Source organism: Canis aureus, chromosome 29, assembly GCF_053574225.1.
Source record: "Canis aureus isolate CA01 chromosome 29, VMU_Caureus_v.1.0, whole genome shotgun sequence".
Classification (NCBI taxonomy): Eukaryota; Metazoa; Chordata; class Mammalia; order Carnivora; family Canidae; genus Canis; species Canis aureus.
Window position 1 is genome coordinate 24,712,195 of NC_135639.1, and position 20,438 is coordinate 24,732,632.

A 20,438-nucleotide genomic window follows, 5' to 3' on the forward strand; every position below is an offset into this window, starting at 1 on the left:
GAGCCTAGCCAGCGTGTGGTGGTAGATGAGGGCTGCTTCACTGTGGGAAATGGTCACCTCTGTGTTTCCGCTGTTCACATGTGATTTCAGGTCCAGAAACGCCAGGTGGGAATCTGGGGACCAAGGGAGACGCTTTGGTGCACGCTCGCTGTAGGAAACGCATCCTTCCCTAGAACGGAGGACTTGTGCGATACCTTCTTTTGAAAGCGGGTGTGTCTCCAGAGCACAGGATGTGAGCGCACTGGTGGGTCCCCAGGATGCATGGGTCCATGGAGCATGGAGCAGGCCACCTGTTTGGTCTCTGCCGGCCACTTCGGGGGATGTCAGGACAAGCCTTCCTGGCCCCGGGAGTCATGGGGTAACAGAGCTCAAGCAACTCACTGTGATAAAAGAGCAGGATGGGGTGAACCAGGTGGAGGGCAGGGTCTGGAGCTGTGGGCCTAGCATGGCCTCTGGCTCCCCTGTTCTTTTCCTGTGAGACCTTGAGTGATTTTTCCACCTCTCAGCTCCAGGGACCGCTGTACTGCTGAGCTGAGCTAACTACAGAGGGAGGCGGGCAGCGGGCAGCAGGGCGGGGAGGGGGGGGGGGAGTTCCTGCTATGGGACCTCTCTGGCGATGCCATCTGCACAAGGCACCAGGCTTAGCTGTACTCAGAAGGGCTTAATACAGATGCCATCTGCTCCAGCCCGCCCCCCACCCCAACTCCGGCTTGGTCTCCTCCCTTTCAAGAAAGAAGGATCTGTCTCAGGAGTTAGGGGTGGAGAGAGATGGGGAAGGCCCTTGGAGGCAGTTTCTGAGGTGTGCTTGCTGTGAGGACCATTGAGTAGGGTTTGGGTTGTGTGGTGTGGACACGGTGCAGGGAATTTGGGGCCGTGTAGGAGGTGTTTGGGGGCAGTCAGTAATCTGAAGTAGCCAGGGCAGGTGGGAAGGGAACGGAGGGGACCCCCAAGGCTTGGTGGGACCAGGCCCTGAACATCAGTCTTAAAGCTCTGACCTGTGTCACATGGAAATTAGAAACCAGTGAGATGGAGAAAGGAGAATTCCAGGGAGGAGGAGGCCACCTGGGGTGGCTGGGCGTTAGGGAGGGCTCAAAGGAGCCGATTCTAAAGGCTCATGCCAGCCAGGATGGGGAGCCCCCGGCTTCGGTGCAGAGGAAAGGCTGCCTCAGAGGTAGCTGGGGATCAGAGTGGGGCGAGGAGGCTGCGTTGGGCTTCGAGACTGTGTTGTTCTCTGAGGGCTGCTTTGACAAAACGCCATAAACTGGGTCGTGAAACAACAGAAAGGACCCTCTCAAAATTCTGGAAGCCCGATCTGAAATCAGATTACCCTCAGGGCCACACTGCCTCTGAATGTTCCAGGGGGGCTACTCCCTTGTCCTGTCCAGCGTGCCGTGGCTGTAGGCCTTCCAGGCTGTGGCAGCTTTGCTTCAGCCTCTGCCTCTGGCTTCCATCACCTTCTCCTCTGTGTCTGTTTGCTCCTTTTCCGTCTCTTTATAAGGACACTTGAAAAAAAAAAAAAAAAAAAAGGACACTTGTCACCGGATTTAGGGCCCACCCAGGTAATGCAGGCTGAGCTCATCTCAAGATCCTTAATTTAATTACATCTGTAGAGACCCTTCCTTCCAAGTAAAGTCACATTCACAGGGCCTGGGTGTCAGCATGTGGACCTACCTAACTTTTGGAGGGTCACCATCCAACCCACCACGGGAACTGTTGGATTCAAAGTTCCCTGGGGGAACAGGTGAAAGAAAGCTGGATGTGGGCCTGGACGAAAGGCTGCCAGGGGGAGCCCCTTGCTGTCTCTGGGGTCTGCCGGGCCTAAGCCTCTGAGACTCCCCGGAGTCCATCTGTCCCAGGACACGGTGATTTCCCATGACGTGCTGTGGGGATGTCAGACACCGTGTCCTTCCTGGGAGATTGATGGCTTCCCTGCCTTCTCCATCTGTTGCTTGCCAAGGGATATGTATGGGCTGCTGATGGAAGAGCGGGAACAGGAAGGATGTGGGCTCTCCCACCCACGGCAGCCGAATCCAGGCCCCTGTCCTTCCTGAGCTCGGGCTGGTCAGCTGCCTCACCCCAGACCAGAGGAGGGGGCTGGCTTCCTGGTGACTTTTTGAACCTCTCCCCTCTGAAAGTGGGCCTTGAGGAAACTTAGTGCTTTGGCCGATGTGACTTTGGCTGGTGTGACTGGGCACCCCCTGTGAGTCTGGCCAGTGGGGACACGGGGCGATGACAGCAGAGCTCACCTTGGTGAGAAGGCTGTTCCTTTCCCAGCCTAAACTTTGCCATGGGCTCTCTTCTACTGGGCATGGCAGGGAGGGGAGTTTTCTCTCCTCCCTGTTCTCTCCTGCACCCCTACTGGGGTACAGTCTTGACCCCTGCTTCTTCTGAGCCCAGGCCCCTGCTCACTCAGGTCCCCTGGGTTAGGGAGGGGCAGTGGGGGTCCAGTTCTCCAGTCCTGGGGACCGTAGACCTTAGACAGTAATACCAAGTGCTCCTTAGTGCACACCCATTAGGCCACAGTTTGCTTTCTTCTAGTCCCTGGAGAGGCTGTGGAGAAGGCCTGGCTGTGGAGAAGGCCTGGCACATAGCCAGCCCTCATAAATGCCGGTTATGATTATTCTGGGGGCGGCTGCTGGGATGACTGGGAGACGCTGGAATACAGTCAGGACTGGGTTTGGGGAGAAAGGTCGAGCCAAGGGGGCTATTCCAGGGAGTCCTATTCACGGAGGAAATAGTAGATGGTCGTATTGCCAAGGAGGAAGAGTGAGGAGAGTCCCAAGGTCAAGGGCAGCCTTGAGGATGCTGAGGAAGTGGGGAGTTCCGGTGAATAGGAGAAAGAAGGCACATAAAGGGGGCTTGTGGACCAGGGCCCATGGACTTTAGGTGGCCCACTGACATACTTTGTGTGGCTTCCATGGTTTTCAAAGAATTTTTGAAATAGCACCCAACATTGTAAAATTGAGGGATGTTGATAAAATCCAGATTTCTGGCTTCTCTTGGGGGGAAAAAATAGATCATGCCATTCTCCACACACAGCACATGCCATGTGGTGGCTCTCCCCTTTAGGGAAAGCACGTGGGCCCCATTTGACCCCATGCGCATCACTTGGATCTGTAGCATCTGCAGCCTTGACCATTTACTATGGTCACCTCTCCCCTTCCCCACCCCTCTCCCCCACATTTGGTCTTATAACCCCTGCCTTCAGGAAGGGTGACTGAAAGCAGGTAAGGGAAGGACCTCAGTGGCTGTGAGGGTGGCAGGTCTGAGGAAGGTGAACTTGGCTGGCGGCCAAGACAGAAGTTCTGCTGAGTGGGAGGAGTGAGGTGAAAGGTAATGGGGGTGGCTGTAAGGACATGGAGAAGAGACACTGGGGGCTCAGAACCTCACCCTTCAACCCATTTCTCAATTATGCTTTGTTGGTTCTCTTCCTTCCTCTTTCCTCACTTCCTTTCTTTGCCTGCCCTCCATCTCCTACTCAGTCAGGCTTGAGGCCCCAGGCCCCAGCCCCCTCCCCAGTGCTGCTCAGCCTTTCCCCTACCCCACCTCCTCCATTTGGGGTGCAGGCAAAGAGGAACCTCAGCAAGAGATGCCCTCACTGGGGTGTGGGCCAGGCTGCAAGGCCTTTCTCCTCTCCTGTAGGAGACTCCTGTCTTGAAAGGGCGGGAGCCATCTAGGATGAGTCCGTTTACACCCCACCCCCAGCCTTGAGGGGAAGAAAAAGGAGTTTGTGGAGACATGTAATCCCCGCAGTGGCCATCTCCTCCCCAATGCATGATAAGTCAGCTCTGACTGGCATACTGGGCGCCTGCTGCATGCGCTGCCCGAAGCCTGGTGCCCTGGAGGAGGTGAGAGGACATTCAGCTTTGGGAACTTGCTAGAACTGTAGCCAGGAAGGCAGGGACTGGTGGGCAAAGTGACACAAGGGGGAGCGGGAAGGTGGCCTGAGCTGCAGGAGTTCTGAGATGGGCGAGGGAGGCCTGCCGGTGAGAGCCACAAACCCCTTCCTTACTCTGCATGTATTTTGTCCTCCCTGAGGAGGGGCCCCTGGGCTGGGCAGGGAAGCTTGTTTGACGCCGGGGCGCAGCATGGGCTGGGCTAGAAAGAGACATGGAATCAGGGATCAGACAAGCCAGACCCCAGGAGAGCCTCACCAGGGCTTCAGACAGACTGCTTGCTCTCTTGCTCTCCGGGGCCCAAACTCCACCCCCAAGACAGACGCAGGGTCAGACTCTACAGTAGTTTCCCCATGATCTGAGTGGTTGCCGTGATACCTGGGAGGTGGCAGGGCTCACTCATCCCTGGGAGGATGGAAGGAGCACTGAGGGAGGGGGACAGGCTCCCTGCAGACAGGGAATCTGAGAAGCCACACAGTGGGTCTTTCTGACCGTCAGTCTCTTCACAAGGTAGGATGTTGCGACTATGGAACTAATGTTCCGAGAATCGAATGACAAAATATACTCAAAGTGCTTAGCTTCATGCATACCGGCTGTTGCAGGGCACCTGCCGCCACTTCTCTGGCCTGTCTCTCCATGTGGGATTCACCCCACCAGCCTGAACCACACCCTCCCCGCCCCACTCCTGCTCAGAGGAGTCTCCTCTTTAGGTCTCTTTAGTTTCCTCATCTGTAAAATGGGGCTTAGACGAGCATACACTAAATTCTGACTTTCTTAAATTTGTGGCTTGATTTCCCCCAAACAGTCCTGTACTTTGCCAGCTGGCACTGAGAAAGTCCAGCTCAAGACCAGGCACACAGCCCAAAATTAATGACAGCTCTGTCTTCTTTGGCCTCTTCTTCCTCAGAGGGTGCAGAGTCTCAGCAGTGGGAGAGGGACCCAAGAAACCCCCCAGGATCTGGGCTACAGGTGGCTTCCCCTGCCATCAACCCACCTTACTTTATTCTATTTATAAGGAAACCACTCAGCTGTTCCTTTTAGCTCTGACGATGACGCTAGGGCCGCTTGAGCTAATTGCATCTGACAAGCTGGGCGTGGGGCAGAGCTCTGGCGAGCTGCAGGATTCTGGGCTGCAGGGGCACCGCAGGAGCCGCACCCTCCTCCTCCTGGAGGCCTGCCTGGCTTGGGCAGGGCTGGTTCTCAGACTTGAGTGGGTGCTGGAACTACCCACAGGGCTCCTTGCGACATAGGTGCTGGGCCCCAGCCCTGGGATTTCTGATCAGCAGGACTGGGATTGCATCTGAGCATTTGCATGTCTAAGTTCCCAGATGATCACGGTGCTACATTTTGAGAACCACTGTCCCAGGGGACTGCTGGCTGCTGAGAAATGGGTCCTGGGTGCCTCTGCTGCTGAGGCCACAGCCACCCAGCCCCGAGTGGGGGTAGGTGGGTGACAGGTCAGAAGGGATGTTGATGAACACGCGGGGCTGGACAACAGGCTCTCACTGCTCTCACCAATATGGAGCCAAAAGCTAGCACAGCCACGTCTCTGCAGCAGGGGGGACACAGGGAAGGTCCACAGACAAGGAGGGGTCCCCAAAGAACAGAAATGAAATTCCCTCTGCATTTTCATAGCCTACTGCTCATGTGCCATTAACGCTCCCCAGCCCATTCAAGTCCTGTGAGGCCTTGGTGGCTGTCTGCCTCCACATGTGGGTTGTGGTGCTCTCCGTGCCTGGGATCAGGCTGGGCTCGTGGTCCTTGTGCATAGTAGGTGCTCTGAAAACACAGCAGGGTGGAAAGAACGTGGACTTTCGGGGTGGAAACAGAACAGAAGGTATCTCAACCCAGCTGTGCCTTTTCTAGTCGTGTGCTAGAGAATTGCTTCGTCTCTTGGGTTTGGTTAACAGGTTTGTGAAACAGGGATACCACCTACCACTTGGAAGGGGGTCACAGTGCACCCAGCACAGCCTAGTGAGGGTTTGATAAACAGAAACAAATCTCTACTAGACAACTCCTAGTGGAATTCACTGGATTAAGCTCTGATTGGGGTGCTGGAGGGCTCTGGGGGATGCAGGAGTGATCGACCCCAGGGGATAGGGAGGGTCTGAGGCTTCTGGCCAGGCACAGAATAAGGGTCTGAGAAAACCAATGGTCCAGGCTGACCTGACCATCTGCAGCCCTCTGCCCCAGCCCCTGCTGCCTCGTGACCCTGGCTCTTTGCCAGGCTAAGTTTAGCTGTGACCTGCATGGGCCACCACACTCTGCGGGCAGGAGCGGGGGGGGGGTGGAGAGGAACTCAGCAGGTTTCCTGCTGCCTTCCTGGCAAGCAGACAGACAAAAGCCCGAGGAGTAACCCAAGTTAATTTTCAAGCCAAACCCAACTGGATGCTCAGGCCACGTGTATGGGGCAGCCTCATGGGGTGAGAGAAGTGGACAATTTGAAATTGAGAGGAAAGGGGCTCTTTGGGAAGGGGTGTGTGTGTGTATACATGCATGTGTATCCACAGTTTGGGGAGAGGCTCCCAGATACCTGCCTGTCCCTGTGGTCTCCAATAAAAGTCACACCACTCTGGTTCCTTCTCCTTATTCTTCTGGCCCTGTGGCCCCCAGAGGAGTGTTCCCTATGGCTTGGTTTGGGGAGGGGAAGCAGAGGTTCCAACTTTGCCCCATCTAGTGAGCACTGAGCAACCACAGCCTGTTCCCCACCCCTTAGGGTGCCGTAGGCAGAGCCTGCCTGCCCAGACGTTAAAAGGAGCAAAATGACAACTGGGATCTCATCTGATCCCTGGGAGGGAGTTGACGTGAGTCAGACTCTACCTCCAAGAGGATCCAAGGCTCCAAAGGCTTCTCCCCTTTGCTGGGGGGCAGGGTGGGCAGAGTGACATGCCAAGGGACAGCAATGCTAGAGGAGCATTTTGTGCTTTCAAAGCACTTTTGAGCGTGCTTTCCTCCGCACCCCTTAGCACTTGGCAGGGCTGGGGTGCTTAGCAGGTGAGAAAACAGAGGCCCGTGGAAGCCTAGGGGGAAGGAGCTAATGTAGGGCATCCACTCTGTGCTAGGCACTGTGCCAAGCACCTGAACTGGATTATCTCCCTTAACTCAGCCTTCCTGGGAAGGAGGAACTTCTCTTAGCTCCATCTCAAAGGTAAAGCAGTGGTGCCATGAAGCAAGACCACTCGGCAAGGATAGAGTCACGTTTCAAACCCAGGCCTGTCTGTTTCTATAGCTCAGGCTCCTTCCACTTTGCTACCTCATCTCCCTCATGCTCGGGTGAGTCTTGTAACCCTACTCCTGTCAGTGTTACTGTGGGCTGCTTGCCTCCTGCCAGGGTACCTGGTAGGGGCATCTGCATGGCCCATCAGGAAACTGTACAGGCAGGGCCCTTGCATTTCCCCATCCCATCTCTGAGACCCTTTTATAAACTTGCTCAGGGGCAAGGATTTCGCTAAGGGCTTTATATGCATGATCTTGTTCAAGCTTTCCAACATCAGGTATTATTCTTTCCATTTCACAGATGAATAGACTGAGAGTCTAAGAAGTTAGGTGGTTTGTCCAAGGTCACAGAGCTAGTACGTGCCCATGCTGGGTTCTGGAATCCAAAATCCATCCTCCTAACCCCTTCCATACAGAGTCGATGGCTCCATTTGGTCTGGAGCTCTGAACCTTGCCTGTCCCAGTACAAGGAGGCCATTACAGCCCTTGAACAAGGCACGAGGATGCACACAGGTAGCCCCGTGGAAGCTGTTGGGGAAAGAGGAGGCTTGACGATGGCACTATTCCCCAGTTGCTGGCATCCTACCCTGAATTGGCGTGGAGACCAACCTCCTGGGTCAGGGGCCACCCAGGACTATTACTGTGACCTGTCAGGGTCTGCTATGCCCAAAGGGGACTGCCTATAGTACAGGGACCCTCAAGGGCCTCAAAACCTCCAAATTCTCTCCCAGCTGGCTGCTGCCTGGTGCTGTGCTTATTAGCACTGCACACCTTTATCTTAAAACCCTGATCCACGTTCGTAAGCCTGCCTCGTGGCTTTGCCTTGGACCACCCTGGCAAAACTTTCCATTGATGTTTCTCTTGTGTGGAAACCAGGGCTGACCTGTTTCTGCAATTATCCAGCAAGCCACTCCTTGTCTTAGGGAAGAAAAGCTGGCTAGCTTCCCCCTGGACTTTTTCCTCACCCCACACCCCTTCCGATCTGACTTCCTGCACTTTCTCCTGTCCTCCCTCTCCTCCCCAAGTCCACCTCTGGGGCCTGAATATGTGTGCACGCTGAATTCTGCTACCGCTGGATCCCGCTTTTGGTTCCTGCTCGTTGTCCAGCTATGTGTGGGATAGAATCACATCTGAGAAGCAGGCTTTACCCACCTGTGGCAACCCGAGTCGTGTACATCCTGGCACTGCTGGCTAGAACCTGCAGAGCTGTCTTCACCTGATGACACACACCTGTTCTTGGCACCATTAGGGTAAGAACCAGCACAAGTGGTTGGAAGGGTGTAAATGCAAGGTTAGGGAATGGGGCTCAAGCAATGTGGAGAAGCGCGTGTTGGCATACGAGGCTGGGGGGTGGCCAGGGGAACCTTCTGTGTCTTTTGTAGTCCAACAACAACCTCATTTGGCCATTTGCTCTCCTAGCGGAGGTCCCAGGCAGAAAGGGGGCAGGGCAAAGCATGGGAAAGGCTCATTGTTACTTGGCAAGTTTCCCCTCTGGGAGAGGAGAGGGTATAATGTGAGGCTTACCCCATAAGACTGTGACTCTCAAACTTTAATGGGGATGATATTAAAATGCAGATTCCGGTTCAACAGACCCAGGATGGGGCCCCAGGTTCAGCGTATCTAAAAAACTCCCAGAATTATAAGGGGTGGCTTGAGATCTAAAAATCCATTTGTCCTGGAGGAATGGCATGTGGAGACACAATTTTAAGAAGTGAGATTTAAGTTTAGACGACTCATGAGAGGAAAGGAAATCCAATGACTCAGTCACTCTGGTTATATCCAAGATTGCCCTGGGGAGAGACCTGGGAAAAGTCGAGGAGGTCAGTGTCTGAATTTGGATGAGGCCTTACAGATCAGAAGGAGAGGTGTGCAGTGGGGGAAGACAAGGACCCAAAACTGGTTCAAAAACACTTGCCATTCAACAAATGTATGCTGTGCACCATCCACGGTGCTGTGTACGCAGTTTGCATGGGTCACCACATCCCTCAATACTGCGCCCTGTGGTTACTACATATAGCTTTCCTCCTGTCCATTAAGGAAAATGGGTCTCAGAGAGGTGTGTTAACATGTCCAAGGGCACACAGCTAATCAGTGACAGAGCTGGCCTTGGAACTCAGCCTTCTTATTCTTAACCACTAGGTTTTATTGCCTCGAGCAAAGTCACATTCGCTACACGGCATTAACCGGGGGGAGGTGGGTTGAAGTGATAGGAAAACAGCTCAAACTGACTTAAAGCAAAGCAACTATGGACTTACATGACTTTATGAGTCCAGAGGCAACAGCTTCAGGCATAGCTGTATCCAAGGAGTCTGCGTGTATCTACGTTGGCATCCCTCTCAAGCAGACCCCCCTTTGCGGGAGCTGGAGAGCCATGGGCAGCGAAGATCCTGCTCCCTGGCAAACCTAGGCCCCAGGGCCGTCTTTCTCCCCATCGGCCCCAGCACATCCTATCTCTCTGTGTCTCTCACATTGGCCGGAGTGAGGTCCTATGCTCCTCTCTGAATCCACACTGTGGAGACAGGGGTGTGGAATAGTTTGGGCCTGGGTTATATGTTCACCCCTGTAGCTGGAGTTGGAGTTATCCCCACCCGATCATGGACGGGGACCACTGAAAAGGGTTGGCTACTGGCCAAAGTGGGTTGTGCTTCCAGAAACAGGACAGCTTCCATGGGTTGCTCAGCCGGGATTGCTGGTGTGTGACTTTGTAGTTCCCTCTTCCAAGGCTGCACTGAGACACAGCAGTGGGGGAGGAGGTAGGACTGCAGGCTGAGCGGGAGAAGACCTGCAAGACAGTCACCGACGCAGTGGGACAGAGCTTGGTGTGACGGTCCGGGGAGGAAGTGGCACGGAGGGAAGCTCGGTGTGACCACTGATCTGTCTCTCTGTGTGGCAGGAAAGTTCCAGCCATGGCTCTGGGGCTCTTCCGGGTGTGTCTGGTGGTGGTGACAGCCATCATCAACCACCCACTGCTGTTCCCCCGGGAGAATGCCACAGTGCCCGAGAACGAGGAGGAGATCATCCGCAAGATGCAGGCGCACCAGGAGAAGCTGCAGCTGGAGCAGCTCCGCCTGGAGGAGGAGGTGGCCCGGCTGGCAGCTGAGAAGGAGGCCCTGGAGCACGTGGCAGAGGAAGGGCAGCAGCAGAATGAGAATCGCACAGCCTGGGACCTGTGGAGCACCCTCTGCATGATCCTCTTCCTGGTGATCGAGGTGTGGCGGCAGGACCACCAGGACGGGCCTTCCCCGGAGTGCCTGGGCGGGGACGAGGACGAGCTGCCCGGCCTGGACGGCGCCCCGCTCCGGGGCCTCACCCTGCCCAACAAGGCCACCCTCCACCACTTTTATGAGCATTGCATCCGGGGCGCCACGGCCGACGCGGCCCGCACCCGGGAGTTCGTGGAAGGCTTCGTGGATGACTTGCTGGAAGCCCTGAGGAGCCTCTGCAACCGGGACACGGACATGGAGCTGGAGGACTTCATCGGCGTGGACAGCATGTACGAGAACTGGCAGGTGGACAGGCCGCTGCTGTGCGAGCTCTTTGTGCCCTTCGTGCCCCCCGAGCCCTACCACTTCCGCCCGGAGCTCTGCTGCTCCCGCCGCTCGGTGCCCTTGGGCCGCCAGGGCTACGGCCAGATCAGGGTGGTCAGGGCCGATGAGGGTGCGCTGGGCTGCGCCTGCGGCAAGACCACGCTCGGGGACGACATGCTGTGTCTCCTCCACGGCAGGAGCAGCGTGGCGCGGCCCGGCGGCGAGCTGGAGAGCCTGCTGTGCGCCCGAGACTCCCCGTACCTGGACACCGTGCGGGTCATGAAGTGGTTCCAGATGGCCCTGACCCGGGCCTGGCACCGCATCGCCCACAAGTACGAGTTCGACCTGGCCTTCGGTCAGCTGGACCGGCCCGGCTCCCTCAAGATCAAGTTCCGCTCGGGGAAGTTTATGCCCTTCCACCTGATTCCGGTGATCCAGTGTGACGACTCGGACCTGTACTTTGTCTCCCACCTTCCCAGGGAGCCCTCGGGGGAGGCCCCGGCGTCCAGCAGCGACTGGCTCCTGTCCTTCGCTGTGTACGAGCGGCACTTCCTCAGGGTGACCTCGAAGGCCCTGCCGGAGGGCGCCTGCCACCTCAGCTGCCTGCAGATCGCCTCCTTCCTGCTCTCCAAGCAGAGCCGCCTGACCGGCCGCAGCGGGCTCGGCAACTACCACCTGAAGACGGCCCTGCTGCACCTCCTGCTCCGCCGCCGGCCGGCCGACTGGAGGGCCGGGCAGCTGGACGCTCGCCTGCGGGAGCTGCTCCGCTTCCTGGAGAAGAGCCTGCTGGAGAAGAAGCTCCATCACTTCTTCATCGGCAACCGCGAGGTGCCCGACGGCATGGGGCTCCCGGAGGCCGTTCGCCGGGCCGAGCCTCTCAACCTCTTCAGGCCCTTCGTCCTGCAGCGAAGTCTCTACCGCAAGACGGTGGACGCCTTCTACGAGATGCTGAAGAACGCGCCGGTGCTCATCAGCGAGTATTCCCTGCACGTCCCCTCAGACCCCGGCCTGCCCCACAAAGCTGCGGCCTTGTAGAGCGTCCAGCACCCAGAGGGCCAGGGCGCGGGGCACCCACGCGTCCACACCTCCGGGGGCATCTGCAGGCCCTGGCCCAGGACGAAGGCGGGCCCTGCCGGGCGCCATGGCCCAGCCCGCCAAGGAAGCCAGGCCCCGCGGCACGGAGGAAACGGAACCCCGAGCCGGGAGCTGGTTTGCCCTCGTGCCACCGGGGCCTACCGATGAGGCTATTGTCTGCGTCTGGTTGATCCTTTGCAGCTTACTTTTGGATCACCCCATATGGCCAAGGTGACAACAGCGATACTCTCTGGTCACTGAGGTAAAGACAGCACAAACATCGCCTTGGGTGTGACTTTTACATTTACTTGAATATCAACAGAGGGTCTACAGGAGTGCTGATGGGGACCCGTGTTGAGACCCTGCACCCTGACAGGATGGGACAGTTTTGGGAGTTTGCAACCTTCCATCTCCAGCCTGCACAGGAGGGGCCCACCTGTGGCTGCCATTTTTTAGACTATTTGGAGAAAAGACATAGGAGAAGTCCAAGGCCCAGAGGGGCCGATGTCTTTGTTGCACAGAAGTGGGTACGTGGTGGCAGAGAGAAGTTTCGATCGGCTGCTTTTTTAGCTATGTGTCTCGCTCAAGGTGCGCCCCCTTCTCCCCACCCCTTCCCCCAGGGTGCTGTGCCCTGAGTGGCATTGGTGCCACATACCATGCTAGGGACAAGCTCCAACAGCTGGTCTCTGATCATCTATCTGTGTGGTGGGGGAGGGCAGATACTGAAGATGGAAGCTGCAAGAGACACAGGGTGACTGGGGCAAAGGGTGGAACCTTGTGCCCAGGGGTGCTGGGCTCTGCCTCTGATGCCCAGTTCAGAGAAAACAGCAGAGCTGAGAAATGAGGGATACCATAGACCTGAGTTTTCCTCAGCAAGATCCCAGTCCTAGAGCTGAGCACGCCTGGAGGCAAGAGGATACCCAGCTCCATCTCTGGGCCCCAAGACCTGTTTGTTCCAGTGGGGCGCTCCCACCGCACAAGAACCCCCCTTTCTGGATGAGCCTTGGCAGCCACACAGATGACCAAGACCCAGAGATACTTGGCTGCCTGGGAACGTGCAAGGACAGCGCTGCCAACCCAGCCCCTGAGCCCCACAGAGGTTACCTGGTCACTGAGCAGGCACCAGAGCCAGCAGTGGGAGCGAGCCTATCTCCGGGCCTGTGTAGGGGGGTTGGGAAGCCACTCCAACCCCACCTGTGGCTTCACTGGCCCTTTGGGACTTTCTCTCATGACACTGCCTCATTACCCTTGCAGCAAGCCAAGAACGCCTGAACCAGCACTTGGGATCTGCTCTGGGGTTCAAGCTGGCCATGCCTGCCAGACAGCATACCCAGTTCCACAGGGGTGTCAGGCTCTCCGTGAGGATCCTGTCCCTTCCCTAAGGGTGCTCTCACCTGGCCCCAGGGTTCCGGAAGATGGACGGTTTGCCTGACAGGGTTTACTGGCAGCAGGAGGCTCGGCTGTGATGGGGTGCTGAAGCCTGTAGGAACCATTCCGCGTGAGCTGCAGCCAGACTGTGCAGACTTGGGTCTGTGTGTCCCCAGCACCACAGTGGCCCGGTGCTGCCAGGAAGGATTAAGCTCACATGGCCCTCAACAGCAGCCCACACCCCCATTCAGTTGTGATGTGTTTCCAGAATCGGGGGGGGGGGGGGGAATTTCCGTATTTATTATTGCCCGTGCCTTGCCTTTCCCCTTTCATCCTTATCTCGTTGTGCTTAGAGGAGACCCCCAGCCAGGAACCAGCCTCCAGAAGCTAAGACCGAACCTGAACCTCCCTCGGCTTCCCCTTGGCTTCCAGGGGAAAGTTCACTGAAAAACTACCTTCTGGCCCCTTGTTTATGCAGAGATAACAACTTAGCGGGACGGGGGTGGGGGGATCTTTTTTGTACCAAAGCTGCTTCTGAAGCAGAAAGCAGCAGGGCTCTCAGTGTTTCGTGCTGCCTTATTTATATTAAAGGAAGAATTAAATTCTTGCAAGGAGTAGAAACTGGTCACAGTGTTTGTTTTAACTTCAGGAAGTCTGTGAGATTCCCAGGGCAGAGTTGGGGAGCAGGGAGGGTTTCCTGTTGACCAGCGGAAGCTTTCACTCCCTTCTGATTCTTGGGCTTTCAGGAAACTTAAAAAAAAAAAAATAACAAAATAGAACATTTCTAGCCCATCTCTGAAGCAGCCTGCAGAGTTCCAGAAGGGGAATGTGGTAGCTGCCTGCACCAGACCCGATTTCACAGAGCTCAGTGTGCAAACACATGGGGACCTACAAGGAACACGCAGCTTGTGGTTTTTGAGGAAAGAGATTATCTTTTAAGTGGAGGCTTTAGTACATGAGGGCATTTAATAGGCTTTCCCACAGAGGACACCCAGGCCTCTTTCTCTGAAGAAGTTCTCTCCTTTCCCAAGCATGCTTGACCTCTCTGGGCATCCGCTCACTGCTTGCTGCACCTCTTGACAGCACTGAAAGGAGTACAGCTACGAGGCCAAGACATCGAGTAGGTTGGGATGGGCCAAAGAAGGATGGAAACACACTGCTCACTGGTCCAAAGGAGAAGCCAGCTTAGAGCCTGCTTCTCCAGCTGTGGCCCCGCACTCCGTGCCTGGGTATCACACGGGTGAAGGCTTCTGGCCACGCTGCAGACTTGAGTGAGTCTCTAAGAGTCCAGCACAAGAATCTGCATTTTGCCAAGTCCCCCAGGTGATTCTGAAAGCCCAAGAACCGCTGCTACCTGGGCGGGGATGTTAAGGATTAGGCCCTGCCTGAGACAGCTTCTGAAATATGGATAGGACCTGAGCAGGAAAAGTGTTCCAGCCAGAACCATGGAGTGAGGGTGGGAGAGCATGATAGGTGCAGGCAACATTGAAGTAGCACCTACTTTGTGCCAGCCGCCCTTCTATGTGCACTTACGTATCATTTCATTCCCATGTCAACCCTATGATGTGGGTGCTGTTAAAATCCTCCCATTTTCCAGAGGAGGACGCTGAGGCACAGAAGGGTAAGCAGCAAAGCCAGGGCTGAACCCACACAGGGCTGGTGTATATGTGGACAGATAATGAGAAGTTTTAGCACATGAGTTTGAAGATGTTGGGGCTGATCACAGAAGAGCCTTCAAGGCAGAGCCAAGGTAAATTTGCACTTCATACAACAAGCCGTGGTGAACCATTGTTGATTTTTGAGTGAGACAGTAACTAGATTTACCCCAAACCTCAAAGCCCCTAACTATGTGATCAGTGCTGTGTCAGGTGCTGCAGGGATTTATGGCCCGCATCCAGGGTGGGGTCGGTGGCATCTGTGGCAGGGTCAGTGAATGTCCCGGAAGTTCTAACTGAAATCACCCCATAGGCTGTGATTCAGAACATTCTCATGCTCCACGTGGTCTCCATCTCATGGGATAGAGCTGGAAGGTTGTTTGTTTTGGCCAGCAGACCGGGAGCAGAGAGCGCCAATGACCACCTGCCTTGTCCCCACCCTACTTCACCCTCCTCTTGCCTTGCCCCGGGACCCCCACCCTGGGAAGGACATCTTTTTGAGTTAACTTTTCTCATTGCCATCCAAAAATAGCTTGTTTTTCTAATTAGTTACTTTCTCTCTATATAAAAACAGTAGACTCATAATAAAAAAATTCAACCAATGACAGAAAAATTAAGTAACAGACAAAAGCACCCACCCCTTACTTTTCCAGTCATTACCCAGCCGGAACCAAGATGAAGTCTCTTGTGTATCCTTCCAAAATTGTTCTGTGTATGTATCACATGTGTGCATGCATCCCTTTCCCTTTTATATAAATTGCATCCTACCATCTAACTTTTCTTAGATACCATTTTTCAACATTTGGTTCTACCCTATTTTTCAAAATAGCTGCTTACTATCTCCCTGTATGCGCAGACATACCCTAATTGACCCAGCCTCTCCTACTGAGGGACAGTGACATGTCTCCAGTTTTTTTGCTATTACAAACAACACACCAGTGAACATCTCAGGGCATAAAGTCTGCTTTGAAGTGATCCTCCCTCCTGGTCATTGCTATAATATGTACTCACCAACTTGGTACATACGGATTCACCACCAAGTATCTTACCATATTTATTCCATCATTATGACTCCAAAGCGAGGAAAAGGCATTTTTAGCCAAGTATTGAACCACCCAGCTTGTGTTCCACCCTGGGTCAGGGGCTATGTGGGGAATAGAAGTGTAAGACGAGGGATCTGTCCCCAAGGACATGAGTCTTTTGGGAAAGGCAAAACTGATGGCCCAAAAATAAGCCAGAGAACAGTAGAGAGTGTTAAGTCATTGAAAGTGAAATGATGTGGCTCTTAAGGCCTGCATGGCAAGAGAGAATTCGAGGACCCCCAGGTCAGCTTTGAGTTTGGGCTGTAAACAGTCTCAGCTCTCAGGAAAAGGTGAGGAGCCTCCCAAAGAAAATCAGATCAACTTGATTGTTTTCCTGTCCCCAGATGCATGTGTTCTGTTCATTTGTGCTCAGGGCTACTTTGTTTCCTCCTGGACAATGTGGGGCCCCTGCTTTCCTAGTATAAGTGGCATTTCTATTCCTTTAATGTTCCTCTGCAGCCCCACAAAGAAACCAGAAAATAAAACTGTCAACAACAAACTCTCTTCCAGCAAGATGGAAGTGCATAAACCTCAGAGATGTTCGAAGGCCTTTCTTCTTTTCTTGCTGGGAAAAGGTAGGTCTTAAAAGTGCCAAATGAAATTTGCAGGACAGGGGTGGGGTCGGAGGTTGGGAAGAATGTGCTCCCATCTGTTACTTTAAAACCCACTGATGAGTGATCTTGTAGGTCTCTCTTAAGGTAACTTTATTTAAAATAGAAACAAAGCTAAGACCCACTTCCCACCACTTCTCACAAGCCTCCCTTGGGCCTGTCTTCCCACCTGGCCAGAGATGACTCACACAGCCCCCAAGGCCTCACTATTATTTCTGAAGAGTAGACTGGATTATGTTGGACCAGTCTCTCGGGATGGTGGTTGGACCCCCAGTGGCTGATGGTTGTGTTGGGTCTCCTCCAAAAAATCATGGCTAGTGTTGAATCAGCCAAGGACAATGAGTCAGCCTATACATACCCCCTCACCCCAGGAATCTGGGCTAACCAAGATGACAGCAGAGACCTTAACTAGAGCCAGATGCAGGGCCAAGGAGGTTGGTGGCAATCTGCCCTCTTGATATCCCAAGCTTTGTCCAGGCCAATTCCTAGAAGCCCTCTCCGCACATTTTTGTCTTCCTTGCAACATTTTATAATCTGACTAGCCAAGGGAGCTACTGAAGCCCCACCCATCCAGTACCAGACTTCAAGCAGCACTATCGCTCAGCCTCAACATTCCATGATCCAGGAAGAGACAAGGAAGTGTGGACCTCTGCCCTATCTCCATGTACCCACTCAAAATGGAGCCCCATGTGTGAGGCACTGCCCACTAGATACCCAATTTCTCCCATGACAAAACGATACAAAGAGCAGAGTCAGATTCCAGACCGTATAAGTACCACAGGTGCTAAGAGCCTGGGCTCTGTGTTCAGATCCCAGCTGTGCCATGTCCTAGCTCAGCAAGTCTCATAATTTCTATGAGCCTAGATTTTGCTTCAGTTTCTTCTAGAAGACAGGGGTACTGTCCACTTCATAGAGCCATTGAGAAGATTAAGTAAAATGGTCACAAATGAAGCGCTTAGCTTGGGACTTGGACAATAAAACCAAAACAAGCAGAACAACAACAACAACAAAAAAAAACATAAACAGGAGGTTTTCTATTCTGACTCTACCTTGGTTCCTTCCTCTGCACTCCTGAAGCCTGGCTTTAGGCTAGGGCTTCACAGAGCCCCAGTGAGCTCTTCCTCTGGCTTCCAGGTTAAGCAGCTCTTGCTGCCACTACATCTGGGATGTCCACCCCCCACCCCACACCTGCTACCATCAGACTGTCTCAGATAAAGTCCCCAAAGGGGACCTTTCTCTTTATCAAGTGAATGACCAATTGCCACTTATTTTAGGATGGAATTTTAAAAATAATTCCTGCCCTTACCATCTATACAGTTTCTAATTATTTATCCTAGTACCTTCCTTCTATGACAGAAATGCACAGAAGCATGCAAATACACACACACACACACACACACACACACACAAAGACTTAACTAAATCCCTGAGCATAACCCAAAAATTCCACAACCATAATCCCAGATTCATCAAAAGCTGCTCCTGCTAACAGATCACCATCCTAGGTTCTGAAACCCAACTTTGGCTCCTAGGAGACAGTCGGCTCAGGCTACCTGGGGTGGGCTACACGTCAGAGCCTGCCTCGATGGCTTTGTCCTGGGCCTGACAGGTTTACAAATGCTCTTTCCATCCTGCCTCGATGCTAGGGAGCTAGCTGACTTGATTTTTCAGCCACACCCTTGAGTGAGGCCCTCTGCTACCGACAAGGAAGCAGGCCAGCCAGGGGCCCCTATCTACAAGGGGATTCTTGCAGTGCTGGGTCCTTGGGAAGAGGTGACAAGACACAGTATTGCTCCTGGGGCGCCTGTATGTTCCCCGCAGCACTCAAGCTACCTAACAATTGTGCAGGCCTTCGGTCATTTCAAATCCCTCCTACTTAAACACACTTCAAGAGACAGAGTAGCCGGATTCTGAGTACTTCTCCACAACACGGGAAACGGTATTTATTTTACGTTCCTCAACAGTGTAGCAAGATCCGGGGACTCGGTGATCATCTAGGCTTGGAGGGCTAGGAAAGGGAGGAGGAGACAAAAGTCCCGACTTCCAAGGGCTCACAGGTCATTTGAAATTAAACCCACCTGCACAGAACCAGAAAACACTCCGAACCATGAATCACTTTGTTCCACAAAGTGATGGGAGAATGGACACAGGTCAAGTTTGATCTTTTGCAGAAGTCTCACCATGATAACAGGGTTGCCTGCCACTCACTGGGCATTTACCCGGCAGGTGCTGAGCCCTTTCATGGATGGTCTCATTATTCTTCAACAACCCTATGAAATAGACACTTCATGGTCCCATTTTACAGATAAACTGATGCTCAGAGAGGCTAAGCAACAGAATTTATTTTTTTTTTTAAGATTTTATTCACAAGAGAGAGAGAGAGACAGACACAGGCAGAGGGAGAAGCAGGCTCCATGCAAGAAGCCCAATGTGGGACTCGATCCCAGGACTCCAGGATCATGCCCTGGGCCAAAGGCAGGCTCTAAACCGCTAAGCCACCCAGGGATCCCCTAAGCAACAGAATTTAATGAGTGGCCGAGCTAGGATGTGAGCGCAGTGTGCCTGACCAAACAGCTCTATTCTTACCCATGCTGGTACACTACCTCTTTGCACAAAGAATTTTCATCTGAACTTTGCAAGAGAAAAGGCTGGTTGAAAAATAAAAATGAAACAACCAGACGCTATTCTGAGGAAGACTGTAGAGTGGAGGAAATAGCATTTGCAAAAGGCTAAAGAGCTCTGAGTAGCCAGAGGTGAGCAAAATGTTTGAAAAAAAACAATGTCCAGCCTTCCAGGGATTCACAGAGGAAGGTAGTGGGAAATGAGCCTCTAAGGTGGGCACACTGTCCAGTTTGTGGCAGGGGGAGGGAGAAAGGGACTGAAGCTTAGTCAACAAGAAAGCCCCAGGCAGCCTGGGTGGCTCAGCGGTTTAGCGCCGCCTTCAGCCCAGAGCGTGATCCTGGAGTCCCAGGATCAAGTCCCACGTCTGGCTCCCTGCATGGAGCCTGCTTCTCCCTCTGCCTGTGTCTCCGCCTCTCTCTCTCCTCTCTGTGTATTCTCATGAATAAATAAATAAAATCTTAAAAAAAAAAAAAAAGAAAAAGAAAACAAGAAAGCCCCCTACCCCCTCGAGCAGGATATTTGGTTGTTTGTGAAGATTTTAGATAAATGGAACCAGATCGACATAAACCATGAGAGTTAAGCTTGGTTCTGAAGGCAGAGCAGAACAGAACCCCTGCATCAAGATGGCCATTGACTTTGACAAAGGAAATGCGGACCAGGCAAGACATGAGAGTAAGGAATCAGGTGGAGAGACACCCCACGCACACTCTGCCACTGCCACATGCCACCAAAGCTCCAGAGAGCAATGTGGAGGCACATGCAGAATAAACATTCCAGCTTCTACCTTATAATTCAGATTTAATCCACCTGAACAGTTAGTGACTGTGTTGTCAAAGATGAGAGAAATTGAGAGCTAGAAGCAATTCCACGTAACACTGAGTCACCATCTGCCCCCCAACCCTTCCCGCCCCACCACCACTGCCAGCCCAGCTGTCCTAGTCACTCCACCGACCCCTAGACCGCATCAGGATGTCACTGGACTCACTCCAGTCCAGAACCTCTAAGGAAGGGAGCTTCACAGGACCTCCTCTGGTCGTGGACTTGGATGTTAACCTCGTGTGCGATGAGGCTCTTTCAAATGCGGTGGTTCAAACTATTTTTCTCTTTTTTTGCTCTGCAGGACATAGAGAAGAGCTTTCACCTTAAATCTGTAGGTTTAACATGCTTTTATAAGATAGATACCAACTGTTAAAAGTGGTTATCTCTGTGACACGAGATGGTGGAAGGATTCCTTTTTTTTTTTTTTTTTTTTTTTTTTGCATTGTTGCATTTCTTTTAAAACCCTGATATATTATTTCTTGCCCTCTCCCGCAGTAAAAGACATGGTATTTCAAAAGCTCCTCACGGAGCATTATTTAATTGCCTCTTGTCTCCAGGCTAAATCCTC

General features: G+C 53.4%; 1 protein-coding gene across 11 annotated transcripts in view; it reads left to right on the top strand.

The window, feature by feature from the left end:
- The window catches only part of ITPRIP (inositol 1,4,5-trisphosphate receptor interacting protein), a 34,110-nt gene that overhangs the window by 10,555 nt on the left and 3,117 nt on the right, over positions 1 to 20,438 (top strand). For 4 of the 11 annotated variants that reach the window (XM_077877728.1, XM_077877725.1, XM_077877726.1 and 1 more), the window contains 2 exons: positions 8,138 to 8,362; positions 10,006 to 13,702. In XM_077877728.1, coding sequence (XP_077733854.1) covers positions 10,019 to 11,674 — 1,656 coding nt within the window. In that variant the 5' untranslated portion in view covers positions 8,138 to 8,362; positions 10,006 to 10,018 and the 3' untranslated portion in view covers positions 11,675 to 13,702. Of the gene's footprint in view, positions 1 to 90; positions 245 to 3,664; positions 3,849 to 7,002; positions 7,170 to 8,137; positions 8,363 to 10,005; positions 13,703 to 16,277; positions 16,394 to 20,438 lie in introns of those variants that run through there. The other 7 variants (XM_077877731.1, XM_077877727.1, XR_013367955.1 and 4 more) reach the window with 6 other exon arrangements.